We start from the raw sequence: 26,892 nt of genomic DNA, 5'->3' as shown, positions 1-26,892 counted from the left end.
TATTGGGTATCATTTTAAAATTAAGGTTACCCGATCCGTTCGATAAGCATTTTTTTGCTTTTTTTCCCATCTTAAATCTAATTTTTTAAAATCTAAACACTTACTTTACTTTATTATTACCTCATAATATCAACGATTAGTAATATTATTAATAATTTGGTCAAAATCATATGATATTGTTGTTAATTAGTGGCAAATTATATCATAATAACTACATAATTAAGTTTAATTATCATTATTGGATATCTTATTGGGTACCCGATAACCGATCCGAAAATGCGGTTACCCAAAGTCCGAGTACCCGAACTTATCGGTTCGGGTTATGGATATCACTTTTAGGAATTTTGGTTATCGGGTACCAGAACTGTTAGTACTAACGGTACGGGTACCCGTCCCATGCTCACCCCTAATTTTTATAGTAACTAGTGCAACCAACGCGCGTTGCGCGCGAAATGGCTAGCCTTTGCAACTTAATTTTACTTGTCTTGTGTTTGCACTTCACATGGAGGAATAAAAGACCGGCAAAGGAATATACTACCTCTGGTTCAATTTACTCGCAACAAAGGAATATTTTATGTCTCCAAATAATACCCCTTTGTTGCAAGTAAATTGAACCGGAGGTAGTATTTCTATTGCTTAGGCATTGTTTGTTTGTAGTCGTGCTAAGTTGAATGTTACGTGTGAAATATATCGTATATTAAAAAAAAAACTTTATTTTTTTATTATTTGTATACGATGATTCTTTTAATTGGAATACTATGTAGAGTCACTGAGTCACAGTAGAATATAATTCTTAGGGTTTTCAATGATAATGTAGAAAAGGAATAAATGTTAAAATTGTTGTTTGTTTATTTTTGCAGTGTTGATATTAGCATTACTTAATTGTGGTGGTACAATACGAAATAGAAAAAAAATCATCAATGATAAAACCGAAACGACCAATTCCTAACCCACCACATAGGCTAACAATATTAAACAACCACTTTATATTGGTTTTGTCAACTTTTTTTTGGCCACAATTTGATTTGGAAATTTTGGGAAGGTGGTAAACAAAGATGTGGAATTTAGTACTTGGAAATGGCAATGATAGTGTGGAGAGAGAAAGTTAAAAGCTTTCAAGATATGAAGTCATGGAGAGGAGGAGAGAAAGCTCAAATGTGTAAGCAAATGTAGACGGGTAAGAACAATTTGAAGATGGACTGTTGGAGTACAAAATTACAAATAGGGGTACAAAGGAAAACACATTTTGAAGGGTAAATAGGGGTATAAAGGTAAAATAACATTTTGAAGGGTATAAAAGTCCGTTCAGTATTCGTAAGAACAACTTTCTACTTTTTATAAGGTAGGGAAATTAAACCTTTTTTTTTGTTAAAAGAGCAACAAAGGACGGGTGTGAGAATCGATCATAAGATTTCCTGAAACCGGGAGGAAAGCTCTAACCACTTGAGCTACCCCTCTCTCTCTGAGTTAGTTGCTCATTAAGTGGTTAGGCATCGGATGATGAACCAAGTCGTGTTGGCTTGGTGTCCAAAAGTACATACTTCCTCTATTTGTTTAAATGCATCACTTTTTATAAATGGATTTTTAATGTAAATTCATCCCTTTTTTTAGCTACTCATAAAAAATCTCTCCCCATCTCTCTCATATCACATATGAGTATATGACCCTCCATACTTTTCCCCTCTCAATCTCTATCTCACAACTCTAAAAATTGTTTAAAATCCATAATTTCAAAAGTGATAGATCTAAAAAACGGATGAAATATTTTTTAAAAAAATGTTAATCTTTTAAATTGTTTTGTATTGCAATAATGATATACATATCATATTTTATCTTATGATAATTCATTTGGAATTTCAATAAATATATCATTGGATGTGAAGAAGGATGAGTTGGGCACAAATTCTTAAATGAATGTGGTTCACACTAATCTATTGTGGACCAATAATATTAGAGAAACTATGGTTGTTTTATTAATAAAAAAAGGTCATTATAATAAAAATAAGGTCACTATGTTGAAATAAAACTCATTTTGGCGGTGTTTAAATATCACTAATTATGAGTGTAATTCAATTGTTTAAGTTTGTTGATCTCCAAGGTTTTCTGCGTTAGGTCTTCAAAAATTAGTGTCAGGGTATTTAATGGTAAAACTATCTCATTTTGATACTAAAATGCATATTTTTCGAGATCAAGCGTCTGTGGGAATAATATTATGTCAATCCCGGACTCATGATGAGACGAATATAAGTTATTGAAATTCACAATAAGTTTTTGAACATCTTGGCTTTTAAAAGTTTATATACTTTGTCTAAGTTTTTTTAACATTTCATAAAAGGTTTTGAAAATTCCATATGAATTAATTTGTTATTAGACATATTAGTTTCTTAAAATTATATGTATTGAATGGGTCCAATACTTTATAATCTTAGATGTGAATCTTACTGAAAATTAAATTTCTAGTTAAGATGAGACCAAAATCGAACTAGACCAGTTTATTTGTCCAAAATTAGATTAAGGGCTTGTTTACATTTGCTGAACTGAACTGATTGGAGCTGAACTGAAATGAAATGAATATTCTATGAGAGAAAGAAATTAGGAACTGAAATGGACTGAACTAAACTGATTGGAGCTGAACTGAACTAGTTGAAGCTGAATTGAACTGAAATTAAGCTGAAGTGAACATGCCCTAATTTGCTTTTAGAATCTTTCCTTAATAAAATAAATCAAAGAAAACTAATAATTTACTACCTTTTTTTAAATTTCTTAATACAAAACAATAACATAAAAGAAAAATTCCTACATGTTAAAGGAGAATTTACAGCATTTTGTAGATGTGTTGTACAATATATTAATCAATAAAGCATGTGTCCTCCATTAAAAAGCGATTTCTAAAAGATTTTGGCTTGAGTCAAAATGAAAATTGAAAAATGAAACAAGTGTCCTCCATTAAAAAGCGATTTTAAAAGATTAAATGATAATTAAAAAATTAAATTTCTGAATTACAAGATCAGATCGATTTTCTTTGACCCGCCTTAAATCGGACCATTTTTTAAGCACCCATGTTTCTAACAATTTGGTCGACCATAATATATTAATATATAAATGTAAATATTTTCTTTAATGGCATAATATGAATATTCCTTATACTAGTATAACATGTTGCAACCTTGAACCACCTAACTTTCTTTCCAAATTAGTCTTCAACCTCTCATTATAAAATACCAAAAAAAAAAAACATAAAACCCATGACAAGGCCCATAACCTTGTTCTTTGGGGACAATGAACACACCTAGCTTCCCAAACAAATTCTCATATTCTCTCTCCTATATTTATTGACCAACCCCATTTTTCTCTCCTTTTGATTTGAATTTATATCATTATTTTATACTTTCTTTATCGGTTTTTCATATCAAAAGGTCACACCTTCTTCTAGAAAGCAGAAACAGGGCATAACATTACGTACTCCATAACATCATTACCTTCCTCATTCTTCAACAATTTCCCTCATTTCTTGGCACCTTCATTTTCAAACCATATTTCTTCCTCCCCAAGTCACAAATCTAACACTTAAATCACCCTTTTCTTTTTGACAAAAATACCCAAAATTTCAGGGGAAAAACAGAGATGAAAGAACAATCAATTGTGCCAAAATTAGAATTAAATCAACTCAAAGTTTTTGGCCCAGTTGGAAGAGGAGCAAAAGGGGTTGTTTTTCATGTCAAAATCAATGATTTGGGTGAAGATTTGGCGTTAAAAGTGGTGTTGAAATCCGCCATTAAATCCAAAACTGAGAAACAGAGTAATGGGGTTGTTGAAGTTCAAAACAGAGTATTTTTCGAACAACAAGTTTTGAAGGAATTCAATCACACCCTTTTGCCGAAACTTAAAGGGGTTCTTGAAACTGATAATATTTTTGGGTATGCCATTGATTATTGCACTGGTGGTAGTCTTAGTTCTCTAAGAAAGCTTCAAGTTGAGAAGATGTTTTCCGATGATATAATTAGGTAAGTTTGATTAGGGTTTCTCTTTACGTATCCGTAATGATTAACTATAAGCATTAAATATAATTTGTCCTAGTTTTTCTAATTACGGAATTCATTACAAAATCACACGTTGTTTTAATGTTTGTTATTTTTTTCCAATAAGCATTGAATACATTCAATTAAAATTATGTGTGGATTGCTGTAATTAATGTTTGTTTCGTTTTCTTTCTTTTGGCAGATTTTATGGGGCTGAAATTGTTTTGGCATTGGAATATTTGCACAAGAAAGGGATAGTTTACCGAGATTTAAAGCCGGAGAATATATTGATTCAAGAAAATGGTCATCTAATGTTGGTAGATTTCGATCTTTCAACCAAACTCATTCCTAGATCGCCTAAAACTCGGTCGAGTTCGGGTTCGAGTTTGAGTTCGGATTCGAGTTCGAGTGCAGAATCGGTAAAAACATCCGATTTAGGAAAGAAAAAGTCGCAATTGTCAAGATTTACCGCGTTTTATAACTGCGGTAAAACTAGATTTTCACTAGAAGAAACTTATTCGGGTAAAACAGAGGACGAGTTAGAAAACTCGTTCGAGTCAGACTCAGTGGGTAAATCCAACTCGTTCGTTGGAACAGAGGAATACGTGGCACCGGAGATCATCAAAGGGAACGGTCACGATTTTGCGGTAGATTGGTGGAGTTTTGGTGTCGTTTTACATGAAATGTTGTATGGAACGACGCCGTTTAGAGGAGTAAATAGGAAAGAAACGTTTTATAGAATCATATCAAAGTCACCTGATTTGGTTGGTGAAACGACGCCGTTGAGAGACTTGATCAGGAAATTACTTGAGAAAGATCCAAAACAAAGAATATCATTGGAGGAAATCAAGGGTCATGATTTCTTTAAAGGGGTTGATTGGGAGATGATCGTACGGCTAGAAAGGCCTCCCTTTATTCCTGATCAAGAAGAGGTTGATGATGAGGGTATAGATGGAAATAAAGCAATTGATGTTGAGAGTATTGTTTATGGAATATTTAGAAAAGAAGAGGTGGTTAAAAATGTAAGTGAGGGTAAAAATAATAAAAATTGTGAGGTAAATAATAGTGGTACAAATAGTTGTGGTAAATTAGATGAAGAAAGTAAAACTAGAGGTGCTTGGGTTGAAGGGTTAGAGCAACCTTCTATTTCAAGCAATTTTTTGGTCTTTTAGATTTGCATATTCTCGGCTTGTTAGTTATTTTACGTTTTTATTTATGAAGCGTTTTTTTTTTTGGTAGTGGAAAATTCAATTTATTAAAGAGGAGGAATGCAACAAAAAAAGTATAAAAAAATAAGGTTGATTCTTTGTAGTTTATTTGGTGGATTTTGTTGCACTTTAGCTTTTTAGTTTGTATTAGTTGTAAATGAAGTGTATTATATACGTAGTAATTTGAACTTTGATGAGAATTGATAGATATTTTAATGTGTTGTACACTTTTCTATCAGAAATCAAGTTATCTATTCCATTTTTTTTAAATGTAGTTTTTATAATGTTGTGTTCTTTATAATATTATCCTTTTGTTTTAAAATAATACAATTTGTTAATAATCTTCTAGTACCAATCGTTTACATGGTGATTTTTTTTTTGTTTTTCATTTTTTTAAATTTTTTTTAATGTTAAATACTATGTGTAGTTGTTGACAGAAATCTTATAGTACCAATCGTTTACATGGTGATTTTTTTTTGATCCTTTTTTTTAATGTTAAATACTATGTGTAGTTGTTGACAGAAAATTTTCATGTAGAATGCCTCAATGACATGCATGTAATCATATCCTTGATTGTCGGAATTTTGAGAAGGGATATGTATGAATTGGTTTGTTTCAAAATAAAAATGGAAATAAAGAGTCAATTCTCACTTCCTTTTGTGTCTTTGTGGTGCTTTTTCAACACCAAAAACCATGTAATAATATGAATGTGTGGGCTTATAAAACCCTGCTATAAAGGTCATGTAAACTATTTATAGATATTACTATATTTCTTATGTTTTCTTTGAATAACCAATTATTTTGTAATTTTTACTAACAACACAAACTTCCTCCTCAAAATTATGCAACATTTGGTTTTGCATGGTCTATAAATTAAATCAAGCTGATTTCCAATAGCATACAATTATATATTTTCCTTAGCTCACATGCATGATTATACAATAAAACCAAATAATAAGACAAATTTAACAAAAAAACTCACATGAAATCTCAATCAAAGTTTATAAATCTTAACATCCAAAAGGAGATGCGATATGTATTTTCGAACAAACAAATTAAAGTAAAGAATAATTATGCTATAAAAATAAAGCATATATATATCGTGTGGAATCATCAATCATGCTCATATGATGTCGACAGTAGTGTCATTTTCTATCGTGTGCTTGAGAACAAAATTGTGATTTTTGAAAATAATCGCCAAATTTTGTTAAAATATCTGTAGAAATTAGTGTCACCAAGTTGCACTACAATTCACCATACACTTTGTGCTCTAAACCCTATTCAATTTATAAGCATCACAGAATATATAATAGTCGTCTTCATTACCCACATAAAGGTTCGTTGCTAAAATTGCCACAATAGCTACTTTTTTAAGTTGTCAATTTAATATTTATACATACTCTTCATTCAAACCATATATAATCAAAGAAACTTTTAATTCGTCAAAATTGTTGACAGTATGCTATAATAGATCGAAAAGGACAATGCAACATCAAACTAGTTCTCTTGCCTTGATGATAAAGCAAAATTAAATATATTTCTTTATCCATATCTTTAAAGTTTGTTGAAAATTTTGTTTCTTGTTAATTTTCCCATGTTAAAACTTACAAGAATTGAGTAAGGGTCTGTTCACATTTACTGAACTGAGCTTATTTGAACTGAAATGAACTGAACTGAACTAATTGGAGCTGAACTGAATATTTTATGAGAGAGAGAAATTAGGAGCTGAACTGAACTGATTGAAGCTGAACTGAACTAAAATTAAGTAAATATGAATAGACCCTAAAAGGAAGTGATGATAAAATAAGGAGGTAAGCTTATAGTTATGTTAATGATTTATCAAGATTTGCCTCTAGTGCAAGATTTTTTGTAGTTGCTTCAATTAATGCATCGCCTATCATTTCAATGCAGAAGGATCGTGATAAACTACTGAAAAATGATTAATAACTACTGAATGAAACCTTGGTGTACCATGACCACGATACTATACAACAAGCTAAGGTAAGATATAGGACGTGATCTTAATAACTAATTCAATGAACCAACTAACTTTGTTTCTCATAATCTTATATATAATATCCTATTCATACTAAAATTTTGTTAAAGTACGCCAAATTAATAAAAGGAGGAAAAGACAATGTACACCTTACAACCATTACTCCAACATGACTAATAACTTGTACTATTGTCACCAAAAATATAAACTTGTACTAGCTATGGATTACTATATCAAATGAAACTAACAACAACCTCAAAACATACATTAGTGGATTCCATTGTATGATCACTCGCTCATAATTTGATATCCCGAATCTGAAAAAAGAGATATGAGAATATTTCAGCAAAAAATTATGATATGATATGATATCATGTAAAAGAAATATAATATGGATTTGGACCGTTGCTGGCATATATTCTTGGTATAATTGATTGATCAAGGTATTGGGAATAATTCCTAACATCAATTAATTAACATAAACTAAATTGCCAATAAGTGGAACTACCATAATAATGCAAGATACTGAGCTATACTATATTATAAACAGTAGTTTTGAATTTTATATACATGTATACTTTTCGTACAGTCCTATAGTTTGGTAATTACTTTTTGGGCATGATTTCGTTAACGTTTCCTAGGAATAAATCTCTATTTTATAACATCAAGTCACTTTTTAAGATGCTTAATCATTAGTAATTGTTTTCATGAATAATCAGTTTTGTACTTTTGTTAGGTGAGGTCGTAACTCGTAGCCCTACAATAAACTATAGCTGTTTAAATTGACGAGTTTAAAAGCGTGTTGCTAAAAAGTTTAGTAGCTCGCGAAGGCAATTACCATGTGAAACTTAATAAAGATGAGTTTTAATTATATGTCATGGGAAATGTGGCTTAAAATATTAAGGAAAAATTAACAATAATAAGCTGAATTTTGAGTGGTCTTTCAATATTAAATTCAACTTTAATTGATTAAAAAACAAGCCAAATTTTATGTCACTCTTACAATATTAAGTCATGACCTGTTATATGAGGTTTTTTTTTTTTTTTTTTGGACAATCAAATAAGCAAAACAGGGGAGATACAAACTAGCTACTCTTCCTTGGTGCAATGACAAGGTTATGGGCCTCTGCTACTTTACATCTCTTTACTTTCTTAATTGAAAAACAGGTAAAAATCCTAGTGTAAGACTTGAGTTGTTCCACCACTTGCTTTACCTCCCTTTTCGCGTTGCTTCCGTCTTCATAAGCTCTTACGAGCTCCAAGGAGTCAGTGAGAATGATGATGCTTTTTCCAGCGACATTAGGATTCTTTACAGCTTTGAGTGCTGCAATAGCTTCTGCTTGTGCTGGGGATATTGCGAAGACCGGTGCTTGGCCTCTATCAATTGTCACCCCTTTTTTCTTTTGTTACCCATCCTACAGCAGCTCTCCACCTGGATATCTGATCTGAAGTACGTTTCCAAGCTCCATCTACAAAAATAGTGATGTTCTGATGGTGCTCATTGCTATCCGTGGGGACAGCCTCACTTCCTCCAATACTATGTGTCAAAACTTTATTGGTGAGCTTTGTTTTAATTAATATTTTTAAAAGTGTGATTAAATTAAATCCTAATTAAAAGCTAATGACATAATTAACCAATATAAAAAAAATAAAAAATGAAAAAAAAAAACATCCAACCTCCTGACTGCCGGACTACCCCCCCAACCAGCCACGCACCACCAAGCTCCAACCCGTATCCCTGTCGGCAAAACACTATCTAGCCCCCACCTCTGACCGGGAAACCCTTTCAACCCCCCAAACCCAGTCGGCGACTCCACCCAGCCATTCCTGAGTCCAAATATACTATCTCGACTTGCAAACCCCCCACCAACAAACCCATGTTTACGAACCCCCTGCCCTTGTCGGCGAAACCCCCACCCAACCCTACCTTTGTCGATCAGACAAGTAAAACCTCCACCCTTCGCCGATGCCCACCGCAAACCTAGGACCACCTAGCCCGACACCTCAATTTCCGAAAAAAAATTATTCATAAATTTTGTATTTAAATTTAAATTTAAGGTTGTTAATTTTGTTATTAATTAAGTTAATTATATTAAATTGTGATTTAATTATATTTAAGATAATTGATGACCTGTTTGACCAGTCACAATTAAACATACCCATTTACGAAAAATAGATATCAAAGTTATTTAGGGCATGTTCCGTTCACTTTATTTTCACTCATTTCAGGTGTAATACGTACATATAAGTTTGGATAAATTCATATAAGGAAAAATAAGTTATGATATGCGTTATCAAAGTACAAATAACAACTAAAATAAATTTTATTAAGGTATAATAAGTTCAGATAAAATAAGATAAGTTTAGATAAGTGAAATCAAGCAAATAAAACACACCCTTAAACTTATCTTTTATTAGAATATAAGATAAGGCAAAATGGACAAACTAACTCTTAATCTTGCTATGATTATTGAGTGCATCTAGGTGTTGGGGTTTGGTGAGTCCAACTCACCGCGGAAACAAACCCAAAACCAAGACCGCACTCGCAATAAATAAAACCATAAACATAAATAAATTAATCACAAGATTAAGACAAGATAGTTACCTTTGGAGCGTGCTTCGCCCAAACGGAACAGTCTCTTACTTCAAAAGCAAGCCTCGAAAATACGACGGCCTCCAACGATAGTCCACCCACAACCCGACCACCGAAAATGGTCCAATGCCTTGGAGTTAGTAAGGCCCGACCAAAAACCCGAGTGATTAATGAGTTCAAAGGTTTTCACAATGGTGATGCCTTTTTCAACTCTCACTCAAGTGATTTTCCCAATACCCCAACTTGGGTATTTATAGGGAAAATAAGAGAGTGAAAAGCTCTCCCATCAATGTGGGAGAATTTGATTTTTCCATTTTATTTTAAAGCTAAAATAAAATTAATAATCAAACTAGTAATAAATCAACAAGTGACAAGCTCATGTGAGAGGTTAGGTGAGGACCATTTGGAGGAGGGGGGGGGACCAAACTTGCTCCCCACTCCCTCTCCAAAAACCGGCCAACACACCCCTTCAAGCTCCACTCAATTCGGGCCACGTGGAACCCACACTTGGGCACTAAGGCACCCAAGGTGGGCTGCCTTGCCTCGGCTGCCCAGCAGGCCCAGCAGCGCTAGCATGCGCGTAATGGCCTAGCCATGCTGCTGCTAGCTGCTGTGGCTGGCGCGCATTACGTGCTAGCTGCTGCGGCTTGTTGCGGCACGGCTGCTAGCCAATGGCCGCACAAGGCAGCCTCTTAGCAGCGCTAGCACGCACTAGGCTATGCCTAGTATTGCGATGCTAGCCACCATGCCCCTAGCACTCGGTTTGCTCGGGGCATTCCGATGCTAGGGGTATTTTGGTCTTTGTTGATTTATTATTTTCATGCCTCGTCTTTTATTATTTTCCGACTCGACTTTCGACGTTTGGTTTCAACGCTCTAAGATCGAATTTCCCGACGTCTAAATATTAAATACTCGGTTGACTTATTAATTAATTCATAATTAATTAGTCGCTTCGGTTCGTTAGTTGCTTGGGTGTGACCTGAAGGGTTTAGTCAAGATTAAGCTGTAATATTAATTATGCATTAATATTACTGATCGGAAGCGGCCTCCACCCAGGCATTCCGATCACTTGACCTTACTGAATATATTAGCTTTCTAATAATTCTGAACCCACTAACAGAATAGTACACTTGTTCAAAGGATATCATTCCTTTCACTAGGCGCATAGGACCTATGTATTTGGCATGCACTTAGGAGGGCAATCTGGGGTTCGGTGGTACATTTCCTATCTGGTTTTGGTACAATGGTACATTTTTGTGTACTATTCTATATGCATAATGTACTATTAAATTATAAGTTGTTTGAATAGTGTTTTTAATGTACTATTATGCATGTTTTGGTACTTTTTGCCAATATATTTTCCACCCTCAAGTTTCCATTATTTACAAAAATATCATCCTATTTGCATCCTTAATACATAAGGCCTATGCGCCAAGAGTTTTCCATGATTATAGTTGGTCCAACTTATACAGATCATTAATTATAGCTTAAAAAAGCCTTATTCACACATATACAACATGTAAAGAGTGGGGAATAAGACTAACGATGTGTTTGGATTGAAGGAAATGGAGGGAAAGGAAGGGAAGAGAAATGGAGAGATGGAGTATCTTTCATTTGGATAGCAAATGAGGAAGGGAGGGAATTGGAGGGGAGAGAAATGAAATGATTAAATTGTAGGAAATTAATCCCTTTAACAATGGAGAGATTTAGAAGGAAAACTCACCATTCTTTCCTCCCCTTCCTTTCCCTCCTTACCCTTCTTTTCCATCCACTTTCTTTATCCAAACAAACTGTAAAGGAGTAAAGGCCATATAATAGTTAGGGCCCGCCACACTATTATTTTAAACGTTAATCTTTTCACTACATAAAAATTAAGTCTTCACATTTTCTCATAGGAAGCTTTTAATTAAAAATTATCTTATTACATTAGGGTGTGTTATATTCACATGATTTTCACTTAATTGAACTAATTTGAAATTATAATACTTATTAAAAGTTATTTTATCTATGATCTGAACTCGAGTTATTTTTATCAAAACTTATTTTTCCTAAATGGAACTTAACTGAACTTTTATGACTTGAAATAAGTGAAAGTATGGTGAGCAAAATAGACATTCCATTTCTACACTATTCAATAAAATAATACCCATCTTTAAGCAATCATATATAATACTCTCTTATTGATAATACCTTTACAAAAGCTTTATGCTTAGATAAGTTTTTGAACTATTTTGAGACAGAGGGAGTTGGATCACGAATATCAAGACTACGGATGAAATCTCATAACTCCCTTGATATTAGAATAAATGCATTATTTTGACTGATGCATGTACCAATACACCATTAATAAGAATAATAACTAATGTTGTACCAAGTATTAGTCTATTTTTTTTTTAAATTAATATTATGCTTATGCATTGTGTTTTGTGTATACTCCAACAAAAGTATACATACATTAGGTTTATGTTTAACTTTTGCTCAGTTTTTGTCTTTTGGCACCAAAATGGTTAGAAATATAAATCAAGTCAAAATTTGTATTTATGCACCGCAATAATCAAAATGATGTAATTATTTAGAAAATGAGGGAGTACCTCTCATTAGAGGCGTCTAATCCTAACGATCCGAAAAAAACCCGATTATAAGTTCAAATCGTATGAACACAATAATTTAGCATGAATTAACTTTAAAATAGATCTAACTTGAGCTGAATTTATCGAATCTGTCCCAAATATCCAAATTGACACCTCTACATCTGTTATCTCTTTATCACATGTTTAACAGATCAATAAAAGTCGGCTCAAGTGGTAAGCAACTTGATGTCACTTAAGGGAGGACTCGGGTTTGAGTCTCGCCGTGTGCAGAAAGTCTTGTTGGGAGACTCACCCACCATAAGCCAGATGTGCTATCCGAGTCGGATCCGGATATAGTCAGGCTTGTACATTTATCTTTGGGCTTTTTCTTGCAAGGTCCTGAAACCCAATCTTAATTGGGTCATTAAAGCCCGTATAATAATAATAATAATTTTACCAGATAAAGCTCAACGAAAGCCCCAAAGTAGTAGTGCTTCTTGGGAGTCTAGCAAAACCTTGTCCATAAAAACTACGTAAAAAGGATCTTCCTCATTTCTTGTATCAACAATTCAACACACACACAAAAAAAAGAACAAACCTAATGCTCAAAAAATAAGATTTGTGTAATATAAAGGTTCAAAAAACAAAGATAATGATAAAAGCCAAGGGTTAGATATGGAAAACAACTCCAATATTGAAAGAGAAAAAACAGGCCGATTTTTTTTGAGTAAAGCCCAACCCACAGCCCATGATCACCTCTATGATATAGTTCATGCATCTTCAAGAAATCGGCAACTTTAGAGGAAGCCCCGCCACCAGGCACCCCAGACCCTATCTCTTGATAGGTTGATTACTATAATTCCATATATTACCTTCGTTTTTTATTAGTTAACACGTATTTCTTTTTAGCAAGTTTTTTTTTTCAGTTGACACATTTCATTTTTGGGTAAGTTTTATACCCTTGTTTTTTAAGTGTACCCCATTTGCTTTATCATTCTCTTTCACTTTCTCTCATCTCCTTAATATGTGTGTCTAAATTAAACGTGTCAACTAAATAAAAACTGAGAAAGTATTATTTTGTGATAGTATTCATAGTAATCATATACATCTTAATGATTTTATTTATATTTAAATGTTGAGGTTGCCATTTAATGCGCTTACTCTATAATACTGGTCGCATTTTGCTCTAATACATACAATTGATAGTGGTTTTTGCAAATCATACAAGAAAGCTACTCAAAACATATTATATTGAGAATACAAATTAGATGTAAGAAACAAAATACAAAAATCAATACTCCCTCCACATTTTATTACATGCTCTATTTCTTTATGAGCGAATTTTTAGAAAAAGTAATAAATTATGAAAAAGTGAAGTTGGTGGAAGAATTAGGTATGATAGCTAGTTGTGAGGAGAGAAAATCTAGAAATATTAAAGTATGGAGTTTGGGGGGGGGTGGGGGGGCAGGAGGGGGTACACTAGGAGTAAAAAAAAATCAGCAAAATATTGTGAAAGGTTTTCAAAAAAAGAAATGGAGTAAGGGTCTGTTCTCTTCAGTTTAATTTCAGTTCAGTTCATTTCACAGTACTAGAAATGAGTAGAGATGGCAATGGATCAGATTTGGATTGGGTGGAGCTTCACCCGCACCCATCCATTATCCTAATTGCTCCATCCACATCCATCCGTCATCCGCTTCACCCATCATCCATATCCGTTCGTCCATCATCCGCGGATGAAACGGGTGGAGCGGATGACAAATGGATGAGTACTAAAATGAAAAAAAAACTCAGATAAACTTTAATTTTCGGTTATTTATATAATAATTTTTTTAATTTATTAATAAAAAAGAAATAATAACAACATATTGTTTGAAAAATTAATTTGCAACAAAAAAAAAACAAGTAATTTTCTTGCACATTCTATATTTTATTAGTAAAATTCTTTGATTAAAAATTTAATATATGATTAAAAAAAATATCATCCACATCCGATCCGATCCATCATTCGCTTCATCCGTCACCCGCTTCTCATTTATTTAATTCGGGTTTTCGTCCATTTATTTTAAGCGGGTGGAGCGGGTTAGCGGATATCCACTTAATATTGCCATCTCTAGAAATGAGCCTTTTTCCGATGGAAAAAATCCATCGGTAAAACTATAAAAAACCATCGGTAACTTGTTTAGCGATGGCTGCCATCGGTATTTGGCCATCGGATAACAATACATCGGAAAAATCAAAATTACCGATGGAAAAGCCATCGGTAAATTTAATACCGATGGTTTTGTCGATGGCTACAAACCACCAGTACCTTTTTAAATACCGATGGCAAAATCCATCGGTATTTTTTTTTCGATGATCAAAAGCCATCGGTATCTTTCGATTATCGATGGCAAAAGCCATCGGTAATTTAAAATAAAAAAAAATAAAAAAAATGAAAACCCCTACCCTCTACCCCTCCCCCGACCTATTCCCCAACCCAAAACCACCTTCCACCTAAAACCACCACCACCATAAACCACCTTCCACCCTAAATCACTTACTGCCACCATAGTGAAACAACTACCACCACCCACAACACATACCACCAACCACCGCAACCCACAAAAAAAAAAATCAACAACATAAAAAGAACAAAAAAAATCAATACAAAAACAACAGAAAATTAACAAAAATCAAACATATACCCAAGAATAAGATTTAACCAAACAACCACGAAAATTAAAGGGAGAAAAAACAAAATACACTCAAAATTACGGAGTACTACAAATCTAAAGCAAAATTGGTCAAATTTCACCTAATATCCAAAAATTAGCAAAAACCACAACAAATTATACACAAAAATTAACCCATAAAACCATTTCAACAATACAACCCACAAAATCAACTAAAATGAGCCAAAATCAAGTAAGTAAAGCAAAAATCAACACGAAATCAACCAAAACTAAACATACCTTTGATTTTCATGGTTCAATTTCACCTACTTAGGTTTAAATGGTCATATTCGACCATAAAAACTCCAAATATGGAATTTTTATGGTCGAATTTGACCATAAAGACCGCAACAACGCCGAATTACCCATGAACCCTGTCGAATTATCCATGAACTATCAACTAAATTGAGAAAAAAAAACCATAGAGGGAGGAGAGAGAATAGGGCGACAGAAAGAAAGGAGAAAAAGAGTATCATGGAGGAGAGAGAAAGAGAGTATCATGGAGGAGAGAGGAGAGATAGATGTAGATAGAGGAGGAGAGAGGGAGAGCAGTGTTATTAGAGGCGGAATTGAGGAGATAAGGAAAAGAATAAGGAAGGAGTTGCTAGGGTTTTAACTCTGACTTTTTTTTTGTAAATATTTACCGATGGCTATTAGCCATCGGTAATTTTTTTAATACAGATGGCTAAAAGCAATCGGTAATTTTTTATTGATTATTTTATAAAAAAATAAGATTTTACCGATGGAAAAAAGCCATTGGGAGAAATACCGATGGATTGATAAAACCATCGGTAATTTATAATTTTACAGATGGATTTTACCAGCCATCGGTATTTCCCATCGGTAAATGGGTTTTTTCTTGTAGTGTCAGCTCAATACAGCTTCAATCAGTTCAGTTCAGTTCCTAATTTCCTTCTCTTATAAACAATTCAGTTCAGCTGAACTCAGTTCATCTCAGTTTAGTTCAACTCATTTCAGTAAATCAACACAGGCCCAAGCAATAGAATGCGACTGCAAAACGAAAGTGTATCAAGTAATAAAATACGATAGTAGATATCGCTTGTTTTATAGCAATTGACTGTTACGTTGGTTGTTGGCTGGCTGACAACACTGTTACCCTTAACTAGCTGGTCTGACTAACTGTTTGTGTTGGCTTTGTTTGATTGTCAGCTCTTAAATAGATATGTTTGTCAAAATTGGTAGTTAACTAGGGAAAAAAAATAATGTAAGAGTAAGTATAAAGGCTAACAACCAACACAAAAAAGCTAGTCTTACTAGCTTTCGAGGGAATGTTTAGCTTTTTAGCCAACAACAAATAACTTAAACATATTTTTTGGCTTGTTAACCAAATCAAAAGCCAAAAACCATAAAAAAAAAGCCAATTGCCAAACAAGCCCATATTGTATATTGTAGTGTTGGATGTTACCTATGACACTATTACACTAAGAAAGTTCATTCAATCTTATACACTCATACAACCTCTGTTTCATTATGATGTTAACACTGCACGTACACTAAAAATAGGTTTTAATCGGATAAAAATTATTAGCTACACTTAAAAATTTATTTATTTCTTTAACACATATTGTTACCAAAAAAAAAAAAAATTAACACACACACATACACTCATTTTAATCATAGAAACAATGCGAATTCACAATACAAAACAACAATACATCAAATTCACTAAGATAATCGTACTCGTTATCTTCAACAATCACGCACTTTATTACTATTAACATCGAACAATTTTAACCTTAAAACCATGTTTCATTTGAAGTTTAAGGGAGACATCAGGAACAACTTGATGTCCTTGGACAACTTCTATATCATACCTTTGAATTATGGCAGCTGCAACAATCTTTATTTGGGTTAAAGCCATGTCCTTTCCTTGACAAATCCTCGGCCCTGCCCCGAAAACAGAAAACTTGTACGATGGCTCGAACTTAATGTTTCCTCGTTCCGTTATCCATCTCTCGGGCTTAAACTCGTTACAATCATCTCCCCAAATTGATTTCATCCTTCCTTGGGCATACATGTTGAAGATGATTTGCATATTCGGTTTAATTCGATGACCACTAGGAAGTATATCCGATTCAATTGAATTCTTGTGGTTGAATGGTACAGATGGATATAATCTTAATGTTTCACATACTGCACCATGAAGATATACTAGCTCATTTTTGTGCTTAGTAAACTTCCTTAAAAAATCGTCATTATTATCATCATCGTCTCTTTCTACCATTATAGCATTTAATTCCTCTCTAATCTTATTAGTGACATGTGGGTTTTTGGTAAGAAGGTAAAATAACCAAGATAAAGCAACACTAGTTGTATCACCTCCTGCTATGAAAAAATTTAAAAACGCATCCTTTAAAAACTCATCACCGTTGCTACTATTTGTTGGAGTTGTATGATTTTCTACCTCATTCATATAAATTGTCAATAAGTTGTCGAATATTACCTCACTTTCTTCTTTAGGATTATCGAGTTTCCTTTCTGCTCTCTTCATAGCTATCATCTTGTTAGTGAAATCGTAAATCATCTGGCAATCTTTTTGGTATTTCTCTTCCCCTACACCCAACCATCTCATAAATTTCCACATAGATGTTGGCATAGCATGACGCCGAAAAATCACCTCTTCTACATCATTCACGGCTTGGAAGAGTGGAATAGGTGACAAATCGAGTGAGAGAAATTTAGGGTCATAGTCCAAGAGAATGTTACATACATTATCAAAAGTAAACCTTTTAAACGTATCATACAAGTCGATTTCAACACCATGCTTAGAGACATTATTGAGCAATGGGATGAGTCTACTTTCCATCTCTTCCCAAATTTTCTTCATAAAAATTGAATTGAATTTGGGATGGCCGAAGAAAGAATGAGCCAATCTTCGATGATACTGCCACAAACTAGAATCCGAGTTAAAGATCCCATCTCCAAGATATTCGAAAATTTCGTTAAATTTAGGGCCTTTGACATAGTTTCCGAAGCTCTTGCTAAGCACGTGGTGAACGTTGGAAGGATCAACGGTAACTATAACGTTCATGTTGCTGAACCAAGGGCCCTTAAATAGAAACGTTAGCTCAGATGATTTCTCCATAATTTCAATGAAAAATTCATTGATTCTGTGAAAGTTTTGGAAGAGTGCAGGAAGCATCCCAACAAGAGGCCAATTAGTTGGGATACCATTTTTGTTGCGGAAAAAGTAGCAAAAAATAAACAAGCAAATGAGCAAAGTAAAGATAACCAAGTATGTCATTGTTTGCTAAGAAATTATAGTTCTTTGTAAGGTTTGGTGGGAGTTTAAATGGGATGGTTCATCTTCATGTGAAAGAGTTCTTTAAATAGAAAAATATAGAAAAGTTTCTATATGCTTCTTCCTTGCTCCCTCCGTCCCTTTTAAAAATCATCAAGTTTTATACTACACTATGTGGCTGGCCACACCATGTGGCCAACCATTATGGGGTAACTTTATTAGTATTATAAAGGTTACTCGGTTAGTGTTACATGGATTACTTCATCAGTGTTATAGGGGTTACTCAATCAGTGTTATAGGAATTACTTTGTTTTTTTACAAGCGGCTACATGATATGTCCAGTTGCACAAAGCGCACTATTTAAAAATTTATTTGTATATGAAACGCTAGAAATTTGATATAATTGCAATTTTTATTATCACATACAAATAGGTGAATTGGCCCCTCTGTCTTTTACGAAGTATATTAAACTCTCAGGATCTTCTTTTATTCACGTGGGATAATATTGTGAGAAGATTGTGCCGTTGTGCTATAAGCGCATTTTCAAACTCCCCCTCACATGGATAAGCTAGTCCGGCCACTTCTCAAGTTCAAGGAGATTCCAATCAAAAACCATACTTCGAATGACATATAAATGAGTAGTATTTTATTCAAAATAAGAAATATGAGGAGCAATATCCCCTTATAAAGTGTTTAATTCTCTTTCTCTTCATTTATCAACATATTGTAATGATATTTTTTTTTGATCTGTGAGCGAAAACTCAACCGACATACTCTCATGGGCGTTTATCGTTGGAGTGATAATTTTAGTAATGCGAGTCGGAGAGAGTCGAGCTACCTAGGAAGTATATGCTACGTCTGCAGTTCGTTGGAGTGATAATTTTAGTAATGTTACGTCCGCAGTTCGAGCTGCACTCGCAGCAATATTTGCGGCAGTCGTCAAGCGCATTTGCATGTGGGTATTTCGGGGCGGAAATTGTTTTGTGTGTTTTTTGAGCTTCTTTTTCAATATCTATTTTGCAGTGGGTCCTAACCATGGCACAACCGAAGGAGGTTTTATAATAATCATTCTAAGGAAGTTCTTAATTGTCTAATGGTTGTTCTTGATTACAATAGCTATTTTTCCAACATTTACGGTGTCTAAGGAAATCAAACTTTGTTTTTTTTTTTTCTCTTTTTTTTTTCTTTCATACCTGATTCACTTCCGATTATTTTTCAATAAGCAAACCTAGGCCAGCATAGCATTATGTTGTCAGGAATTATTCAATGCGCTGCTCATCCCAATCCACCCAATTCGAAATCGACTCGAAATAAACCAAATTCAAATTTCAACTTTTCTAGACACAATAATTTAATATGACTCATATTTAAAATAAACCCGACCCGATCTCATTGAACCTGACCCTCAAATCTCATGAATTTTTTCACCCTTAGTTGGTAGCATTTGAACTCCATACCTTTAAAAGTTGACGTAGGAATATTATCAGATACAAAAACAGTGTCACAAATACTGGTTGTAATTATAAACACATCAATAATGCTGATGCTAACAAATAAAACATGAAATACGCAATGAGCCAATGACCACGAAATGATTTTTAAAATAGGGATCCAACAAAAATGGGTTGTGATCTTAAATGCTTTGTTGAACTTAAAAGTTACCAAAGAGATACTGGGAGTATTAATTAATTAGAGCAAAACTATTACCCCACACAAATCTTAATTGTTTCCTCCGATTTGATCTGTCTGATCTTTTCACTTTATTGTTTGTCTCACAAAAGATAATTTAGATGAGGGAAAATTGGAGGAATAATTAGGTTTTTTCTTACTCTATTTCTCAAGGCAAGGTATTCACTAGTTGGCTAAACGAAAGCCAAAGAAGTCGGGTATCTCCTTCAAGCGGGACAACTACATCCCGAGAGGCAGTCAAACGAGGGTGTGAATGCGAGATGCCAGCAGAATGATCGGCCGGACAAGGCAATTCAAAAATTTGAACTCCTGTGTATCCCTTTAAAAAGACTCCGGGAAAGAAAAAAGATAGCTTAGCTTGGTTTAATTTGTAATGTTATTTTCTATTAAATGTGCATGAGAGCTTAATTAATTGTGATAATTGAAAATAATCACTAAATTTTGGTAAAAATATTTGTAGATAATGACACCAAGTCGCACTACAATCCACCATACACTTGGTGCTCCAAGCTTGAGTCAATTCGTGCTGCAAATTTATTTCCGACAAGCATCACGTTAATAATAATCTTCATTGCCCACATAAATAAAGTATTGTTGCTAAATTTGTTCCCCTATGTAGCTACTTCAATTGCAGACTTTAATAAGTTTTCAATTTTATTAAAGTCTGCGTGCAACGATAGGACATTGGAGATGGAGGGGTGGTTAAGTGGTTGGCGAGTTTGACTCTCATCCTCCATTTCAATGATAGGGTGGAGATCCCCCATATCTTACCGTTTAAAATAAATAAATAAATAAAAAATTATACGTACAATTTAGGCCATACATAAAAGTAGAATATTTTGTCAAAATTGTTGACAATGTGTAATTAACTCTAGAAATGGACAACATCGACCATACCAAACTATTCACTTGCCTTTGTAAAAAGAAAAATTAAATAAAGCTTATGTGAGATCTTGATTTTATCGTTGTAATATCTTAAAAGTTTGTTGAGAATGTTATTTTGATTATCTATGTATGTTATTCTTTATTTTTTCTTTTATTACCTTTTCTCTTCTAATGAATATAAAGTGTTCATTGAAGATGTTCTAAAAAATATAAATTCAAGATCGCATCTAGCTTAGCATATTAGTCAATTTTGAAATAAGTCATCATACTTGTACCTTAATGATGTATCAAAGTTGGGCATTATGTAACGCAAAATCATTGGCCGGGTAAGTGATCAAACCATGCATCAATTATTCCACGAAAATCATGACAAGACTGAAAAAGCCTCAAATTATATATGTACATTAGAATAAGCAGTACTACTCCATAAAATATTCATATTCCATTTTTTTTAACTACTATATATGTCTTTTTTTTTTTTTTTTTTTTTTTTTTTTTTTTTTGACAATAGCAAAAGGAAAACAAAGTGCTACAGAAAACTAGACAAGGTAGACCGACAATTCCTAGCTATGTCGTCCGCCTTTTGAACCTGGTCCCTCCGAACTTTTAAGATTGTGCACCTTCGAAAAGCCGATCCAACCTCCCTTAATTATTTTAGAATCCAGGTTATTAGAATATCTCTACCTAGATTATCTTGTAAATTGTCCAGAAGAGAGGTTGAATCGGATAAGATAAGAATCCCTTGCTTACCTTTGGCATGGGCCCATTTCATTGCTTCAAGGCAAGCCCAAGCCTCGCAATGGAGCACCGATGATGCTGCTCCATGTTTCCCCCCTTCCTCCAATTCATGGCCTTGAGAATTGCTTTTCACCGCCCAACCAATGCTCGCTCTTGTAGTCTTCTTATCCCAGGACCCATCCACTTCTACTATGAAATCATCAAACCCATCCGTCTCTTTACCTAAATGAACGTAATTGAACCCCGGAGGAAAGATTGGGTCATTCCCACTGTTAGTCTCCACATCCCTAGCCAAGTGTCCTTGCTGTGTGAAAGTCTCGTGGTCTTTCATCGCTAGACTTATAAGCTCCATCACTTGCGCTCTCGTGCTCCTAGCATTCTTGAAACATCTTTCATTCCTTGACTTCCATAGTCCCCATAAAATTGCAATAAACAACGCACATCGGTGACTGTGCTTACCATCCTCGCTATAAAAGAGCAGGATATAGTGCTGAATCCAACCTTTCAAAAGGCTGGTCTCAAGAGAGTCATGGCAAATAGAAAGAGGGCCATTCACCTAAATTTCCTTTGCCAGAATACAGAACTAAAGAGATGATGGCTGTCCTCCGAGGCCACCCCACAGTGATCACAAACCTCCTTCAGTTGAATACCCCTTCTAGCCAAATTTGCTTTGGCTGCAATGCCATCATGAAAAAGTTTCCATTTAGACATTGCAAAAAGCAACACATTGTCGTCATTATGTACACCTTACAACAATTACTAATTAATGTCCGACGCAAATCACTTAGGATGAAGCCAAAATATATCGTTCGCTTCATTTGTTTCTATGAATGACGCAAATAAGGCAAAGCGAATGAATGTTTTTCTACTAGTGAGCATGCCTACTAAATAACTTTTACTATGGATTACTCCATTAAATGTATCAAGCTCAAATCAGAAATCAACACGATACGACACAATCCGAACCTCAGAATATTGGCTTGAATTATTGTCAAAAGTTTACGACAAATTTAATTAAATGAATCAACACGACACGTCTAATTAACCAGGTTGGGTCATTAGTGCAGAGAATTTCAATACAAAATTAACACGAATTACCCCTCTTAAGAAAAATGACCAATAATTTATGATAATTTTTTGAGTGAGGCTAACGTTTTTACTTAGAACACAATAACACAGCATGAACTAGACACGAAAAAAGGAGGGTTAGTGTTAATACCTCTTTTGACAAGAATAGTTAAACTGTATGGGTCAACAACTCAACGCAACACTAGGGGTGGCAAAAGCTGACCCGACCCGATAACCCGACACGAACCCGACTTAAATATAGCGGGTTAGGATTGAGATTTTCGATCCAAAAAATTAAATGGTCGACCTGAAAATTAAATGGGTCAGATTTAGGGCTGGCAAACCCTGACCCGACACGAAAACCCGACCCGAATCCGACCCGAAGTTATTGAGAGAGACCCGAACCCGACCTGAACCGAACCCGAACAACCCGAATTCGACCCGATTTGACCCAAATTTCATATTTCGTAATAATATTAAGTTTTACACTATTTTTAATAGTTTCTAAGCATAACCCGAAATCGACCCGAAATCTGACCCGAACCCGACCTGCTGACCCGAATTGCCACCCCTAGTCAGGTTAAGGTTGAAAATTCGAACCCGAAAACGATCCATATAGCCCGAAAAAATTATTGGGTTGAAATCAGGTCGGGTTAATTCGAACCTGACCTGAATAACCCGAAAACAAATCATGATTAAACATTTTAAAAAATTCTAAATAAAGTAACCAAACCAAGCCAAAATTCATGTTCCTTATAAAAAGTAAACCATAAGGATCACTTTTATTAGATGTAGTCGCTGCTCCATACTCCGTCCTCTTTATCTCATCTTCTCTCTTTAAAGGCTTCAAAGTTCAATCTCCTAAGGTAAATCAATTGTCAAAATCAATTTTCTCTCCCTTCAACTCTCAAGAAATCAATTCCTAAATCCTTTGCAAGTTGCGAGTGCATCCTCCTTCACGTCTTCCTCTCCTTCACGGACATCAAGCTTCAAGTTGCAAGTGCTCAAACTTCAAGTGCTCCTCCCTTTCATTGGATTATGCTTGTTGTTTTTACTAATTTAGAATTTTATACTCCGTATATTGTTTTACTTTTAGATTTTTGTTGTTGTAATATTAAATTACAAGTTTAATACACTTAATATTTTTATTATTTTCTATTGTTGTTGTTTTGTTGATATAATGTATACGATTTACAAAATTTCTACAGTCTTATATATTCATATAATCTATACGGTTCACCTAATTGAAGCACCGATCCAATTATTATTTGAAGATAAAAATCAGGTCAGTTTTAGACTAATTTTAGTATAAAGCAGCCTGATTCAAAACCGAAAAAAAAGGTCAAATAAGGTCTATTTCGGGTTGACCCAAACTCGAAAATATCACGTTCAGGTTGGGATTTTCAACCCGAAAAGTTAAATGGATTAGGTTTGAGTTGGGGGGTAGCTGACCCGAAATTAGTCGACCCGAACACGAACACGAACCTGATCTGACCTGTTCTGTTTGCCAGCCCTACCCAACACGACACATGTATTATACGACGGGTTAGCATTGGTTAGTGTTAAGGTTCTCTGACCCGTATAATTTCGAACACGAACATGGGAATAACATGATATGACACGTTTGCCAGCTTATCTACACAGAGATATGTGAGATTTTATATACTTCCTCCATTCTTTTATTATTGCACCACTTATCTTTTAAGGAAATTTCACAAATATTGCACCATTTCCATTTAAAGAAACAAAATATGTGTGTTCACACTGTAAATATCCAATATACCCTTACTTTTAACACTTGATTCTTTATTTTATGTTTACATCACATGGCCTTATTTGTACTTTTACCCTTCTCTCTCCTCATTTTTCCCACTACCAAAAAATGAGCCCAACATGTATGGTGCAATAATAAAAAAACGGAGGAAGTAATACAAATTCATATTATATAATATCAATTCAACCTATCAGGGAAGATAATTTTACACAATTCATGACAATACTTATTTAATTTACTTGTATATCTTAAACAACCTTGAAATATTCTATATCACATGTAACAAATCTAACAATGGAAGCAAGGACAAAGTCCATGATTATTTAATATTTGAACCTACGTACATTTTTGGCAGGCCCACATATAATACCTTATACTTCATATTAATTTTGAGAACGACTTATCTTAACCTTAAAACCATTTTTCAAACGAAGAAGTATAGAGTGATCGAGGACAGGATAATATCCTTGTACGGTCTCTATATTGTAGTGTTGGATGATGAAGGCAGCTATAATCTTCATTTGGGTGAAAACCATTTGCTTTCCCATGCAAGACCTTGGCCCTGCACTAAACACCGCAAACTTGTACGATGGCTCACGTTTAATCGTTCCACCTTCAGTTATCCACCTTTCAGGCTTGAACTCGTTGCAATCTTCTCCCCATATCGATTTCATCCTTCCCATCACGTACGCGTTGATGATAATTTCCGTATTTGGATTCACTTGATGACCACTAGAAAGGATGTCTGGCTCAATTGGTGACTTGTGATTGCTTGTTAAAACTGGGTAGAGTCTTAAAGATTCACATAATGTAGCATGAAGATGTATTAGCTGGCCACTAAACTCTATAAAATTGCTTAGAAATCTATCATAGTTATTGTTCACTTGTATCATTATACCATCTAGTTCCATTTTAATCTTGTGAGCAATTTGTGGGTTTTTCAAGAGAAGGAAAAAAAACCAAGTCAATCCAATACTTGTTGTTTCTCCTCCGGCTAGATAAAAATTTGAAACTGTATCCCTTAAAAATTTATCATTATGGCTCTTTGACCTAATAGTGTTTTCATCGCTATCTATAAATAAGGTCAATAGATCTACTCTACTTACCTCTATTTCATTATCCTTTGGTTTAGATGTTGCTTTCCTCATTTCTTCTCTTTTCTTATTTATGCACTTGTAAATAAAGTCATCAAGGATTTTCCATGCTTGCTTGTACTTATTCTCTCCCTCTATATTCAACCACCTTTGGAATTTCCATATGCATGTTGGCAATACGTGACGAGTGAAAATAGTGTGTTCGAGATCAGCCACAGCCTTTAAGAGTGGAAAATCAGGCAAATCGATTGAAAGAGATTCCGGATCATGGTCCATCATGATCTTACTCATTGTATCATACATGAACCTTAAGAATATATTTTGAAGGTCAATCTCAATCGAGTGCTTAGCAACATGATCAAGAAATGGGATGAGTCCATTCTTGACTTTTTCCCATGTTATATAGATCAACGAGTGGTGGAATTGAGGATGATGGAAAAACAAATGAGCCACATTTCGATGGTAACTCCACACATCTGAATCGGAGTTAAGGATCCCATCACCAAGGACGTCAAAGATTTCATTATATTTGGAACCTTTTACATAAATTCCAGATTTTTTGCAATATATATGGTTAAGGTTAGCAGGATCAACGGTTACTAGGATGTGCATGTTGGCAAACCAAGGGCCTATGAAATGGAAATTCATGTTAGAATTTTCCATAAGATGAAAAACAAAGGCATTAGTATTATGGACGTTTTTGAGGAGTGCAGGAAGCATCCCAACAAGAGGCCACTTAGTTGGAAGCCCATTTTTATTGCGAAAGATGAAGCAAAATAAAGCAAAAAAAAGGAGGATAAGTGTATTGATCAACATGTAATACCCCATTATTAGGAAGTATAGTATGTGTTTAGGCCAGGTTTTGCTTGTTTGGGTGTTTGGTTGATGATTATGTGAAAATGGACGTGCTTTTATAGTTTTATTATGAACATGCTTTTTTAATCTTATATTTGTGTAGAAGTTAATGGTGTAGGCCTCACGAAATAAATCACACATGAAAATCATATCATTTCATGCAGAGGTGTCAAATCGGGTACCCAGATGGAGTTTGGGTTGACCCACAATGGGTCGGGACGTTTGGGTCGGGTAATGATGGGTCATTTTAATCTTACAAACCAAATCAAATCGGGTTGAGATTCGTCAGATTCGGGTTAAAGTTGAGTTCAAGTATGGTCAGATACAAATCAAATTGGGTCGAGTCAAATTCAAGTCGAGTCAATCGAGTTAAGATGAACTCGGATCCGGATTTTATTGGGTTTATTTGGGTCAAAGTGAATTTATTTGA

The 26,892-nt window shown here is 34.3% G+C and overlaps 4 protein-coding genes across 4 annotated transcripts; 1 reads left to right on the top strand and 3 right to left on the bottom strand.

Annotated features, from left to right (window-relative positions):
* Positions 1 to 3,049: 3,049 nt before the first annotated feature.
* Positions 3,050 to 6,008, top strand: LOC110715570 (serine/threonine-protein kinase OXI1-like). Its single transcript, XM_021894154.1, has 2 exons — positions 3,050 to 4,004; positions 4,222 to 6,008. The coding sequence occupies exons 1-2, from the start codon at positions 3,625 to 3,627 to the stop codon at positions 5,189 to 5,191; spliced, it is 1,350 nt and encodes a 449-aa protein (XP_021749846.1). The 5' UTR covers positions 3,050 to 3,624; the 3' UTR covers positions 5,192 to 6,008.
* Positions 6,009 to 16,296: 10,288 nt separating this feature from the next.
* Positions 16,297 to 18,399, bottom strand: LOC110715506 (alkane hydroxylase MAH1-like). Its single transcript, XM_021894086.1, has one exon. It carries the CDS (start codon positions 18,360 to 18,362, stop codon positions 16,833 to 16,835), a length of 1,530 nt encoding a protein of 509 aa, XP_021749778.1. The 5' UTR covers positions 18,363 to 18,399; the 3' UTR covers positions 16,297 to 16,832.
* A 3,183-nt stretch (positions 18,400 to 21,582) lies between these two features.
* LOC110715447 lies at positions 21,583 to 22,382 on the bottom strand. The gene is made up of 2 exons (XM_021894028.1): positions 22,228 to 22,382; positions 21,583 to 22,138 (listed from the first exon to the last, which is right to left on the bottom strand). Exons 1-2 carry the CDS (start codon positions 22,380 to 22,382, stop codon positions 21,583 to 21,585), a joined length of 711 nt encoding a protein of 236 aa, XP_021749720.1.
* A 2,281-nt stretch (positions 22,383 to 24,663) lies between these two features.
* Positions 24,664 to 26,571, bottom strand: LOC110715404 (alkane hydroxylase MAH1-like). The gene has a single exon (XM_021893987.1). The coding sequence runs from the start codon at positions 26,433 to 26,435 to the stop codon at positions 24,897 to 24,899; it is 1,539 nt and encodes a 512-aa protein (XP_021749679.1). The 5' UTR covers positions 26,436 to 26,571; the 3' UTR covers positions 24,664 to 24,896.
* Positions 26,572 to 26,892: the final 321 nt, after the last annotated feature.

The sequence above is a fragment of the Chenopodium quinoa genome, unplaced genomic scaffold, assembly GCF_001683475.1.
Source record: "Chenopodium quinoa cultivar QQ74 unplaced genomic scaffold, ASM168347v1, whole genome shotgun sequence".
Lineage (NCBI taxonomy): Eukaryota > Viridiplantae > Streptophyta > Magnoliopsida > Caryophyllales > Amaranthaceae > Chenopodium > Chenopodium quinoa.
The sequence above is the reverse complement of the archived record's forward strand: the minus strand, read 5'-3'. Positions and strand labels throughout refer to the sequence as shown.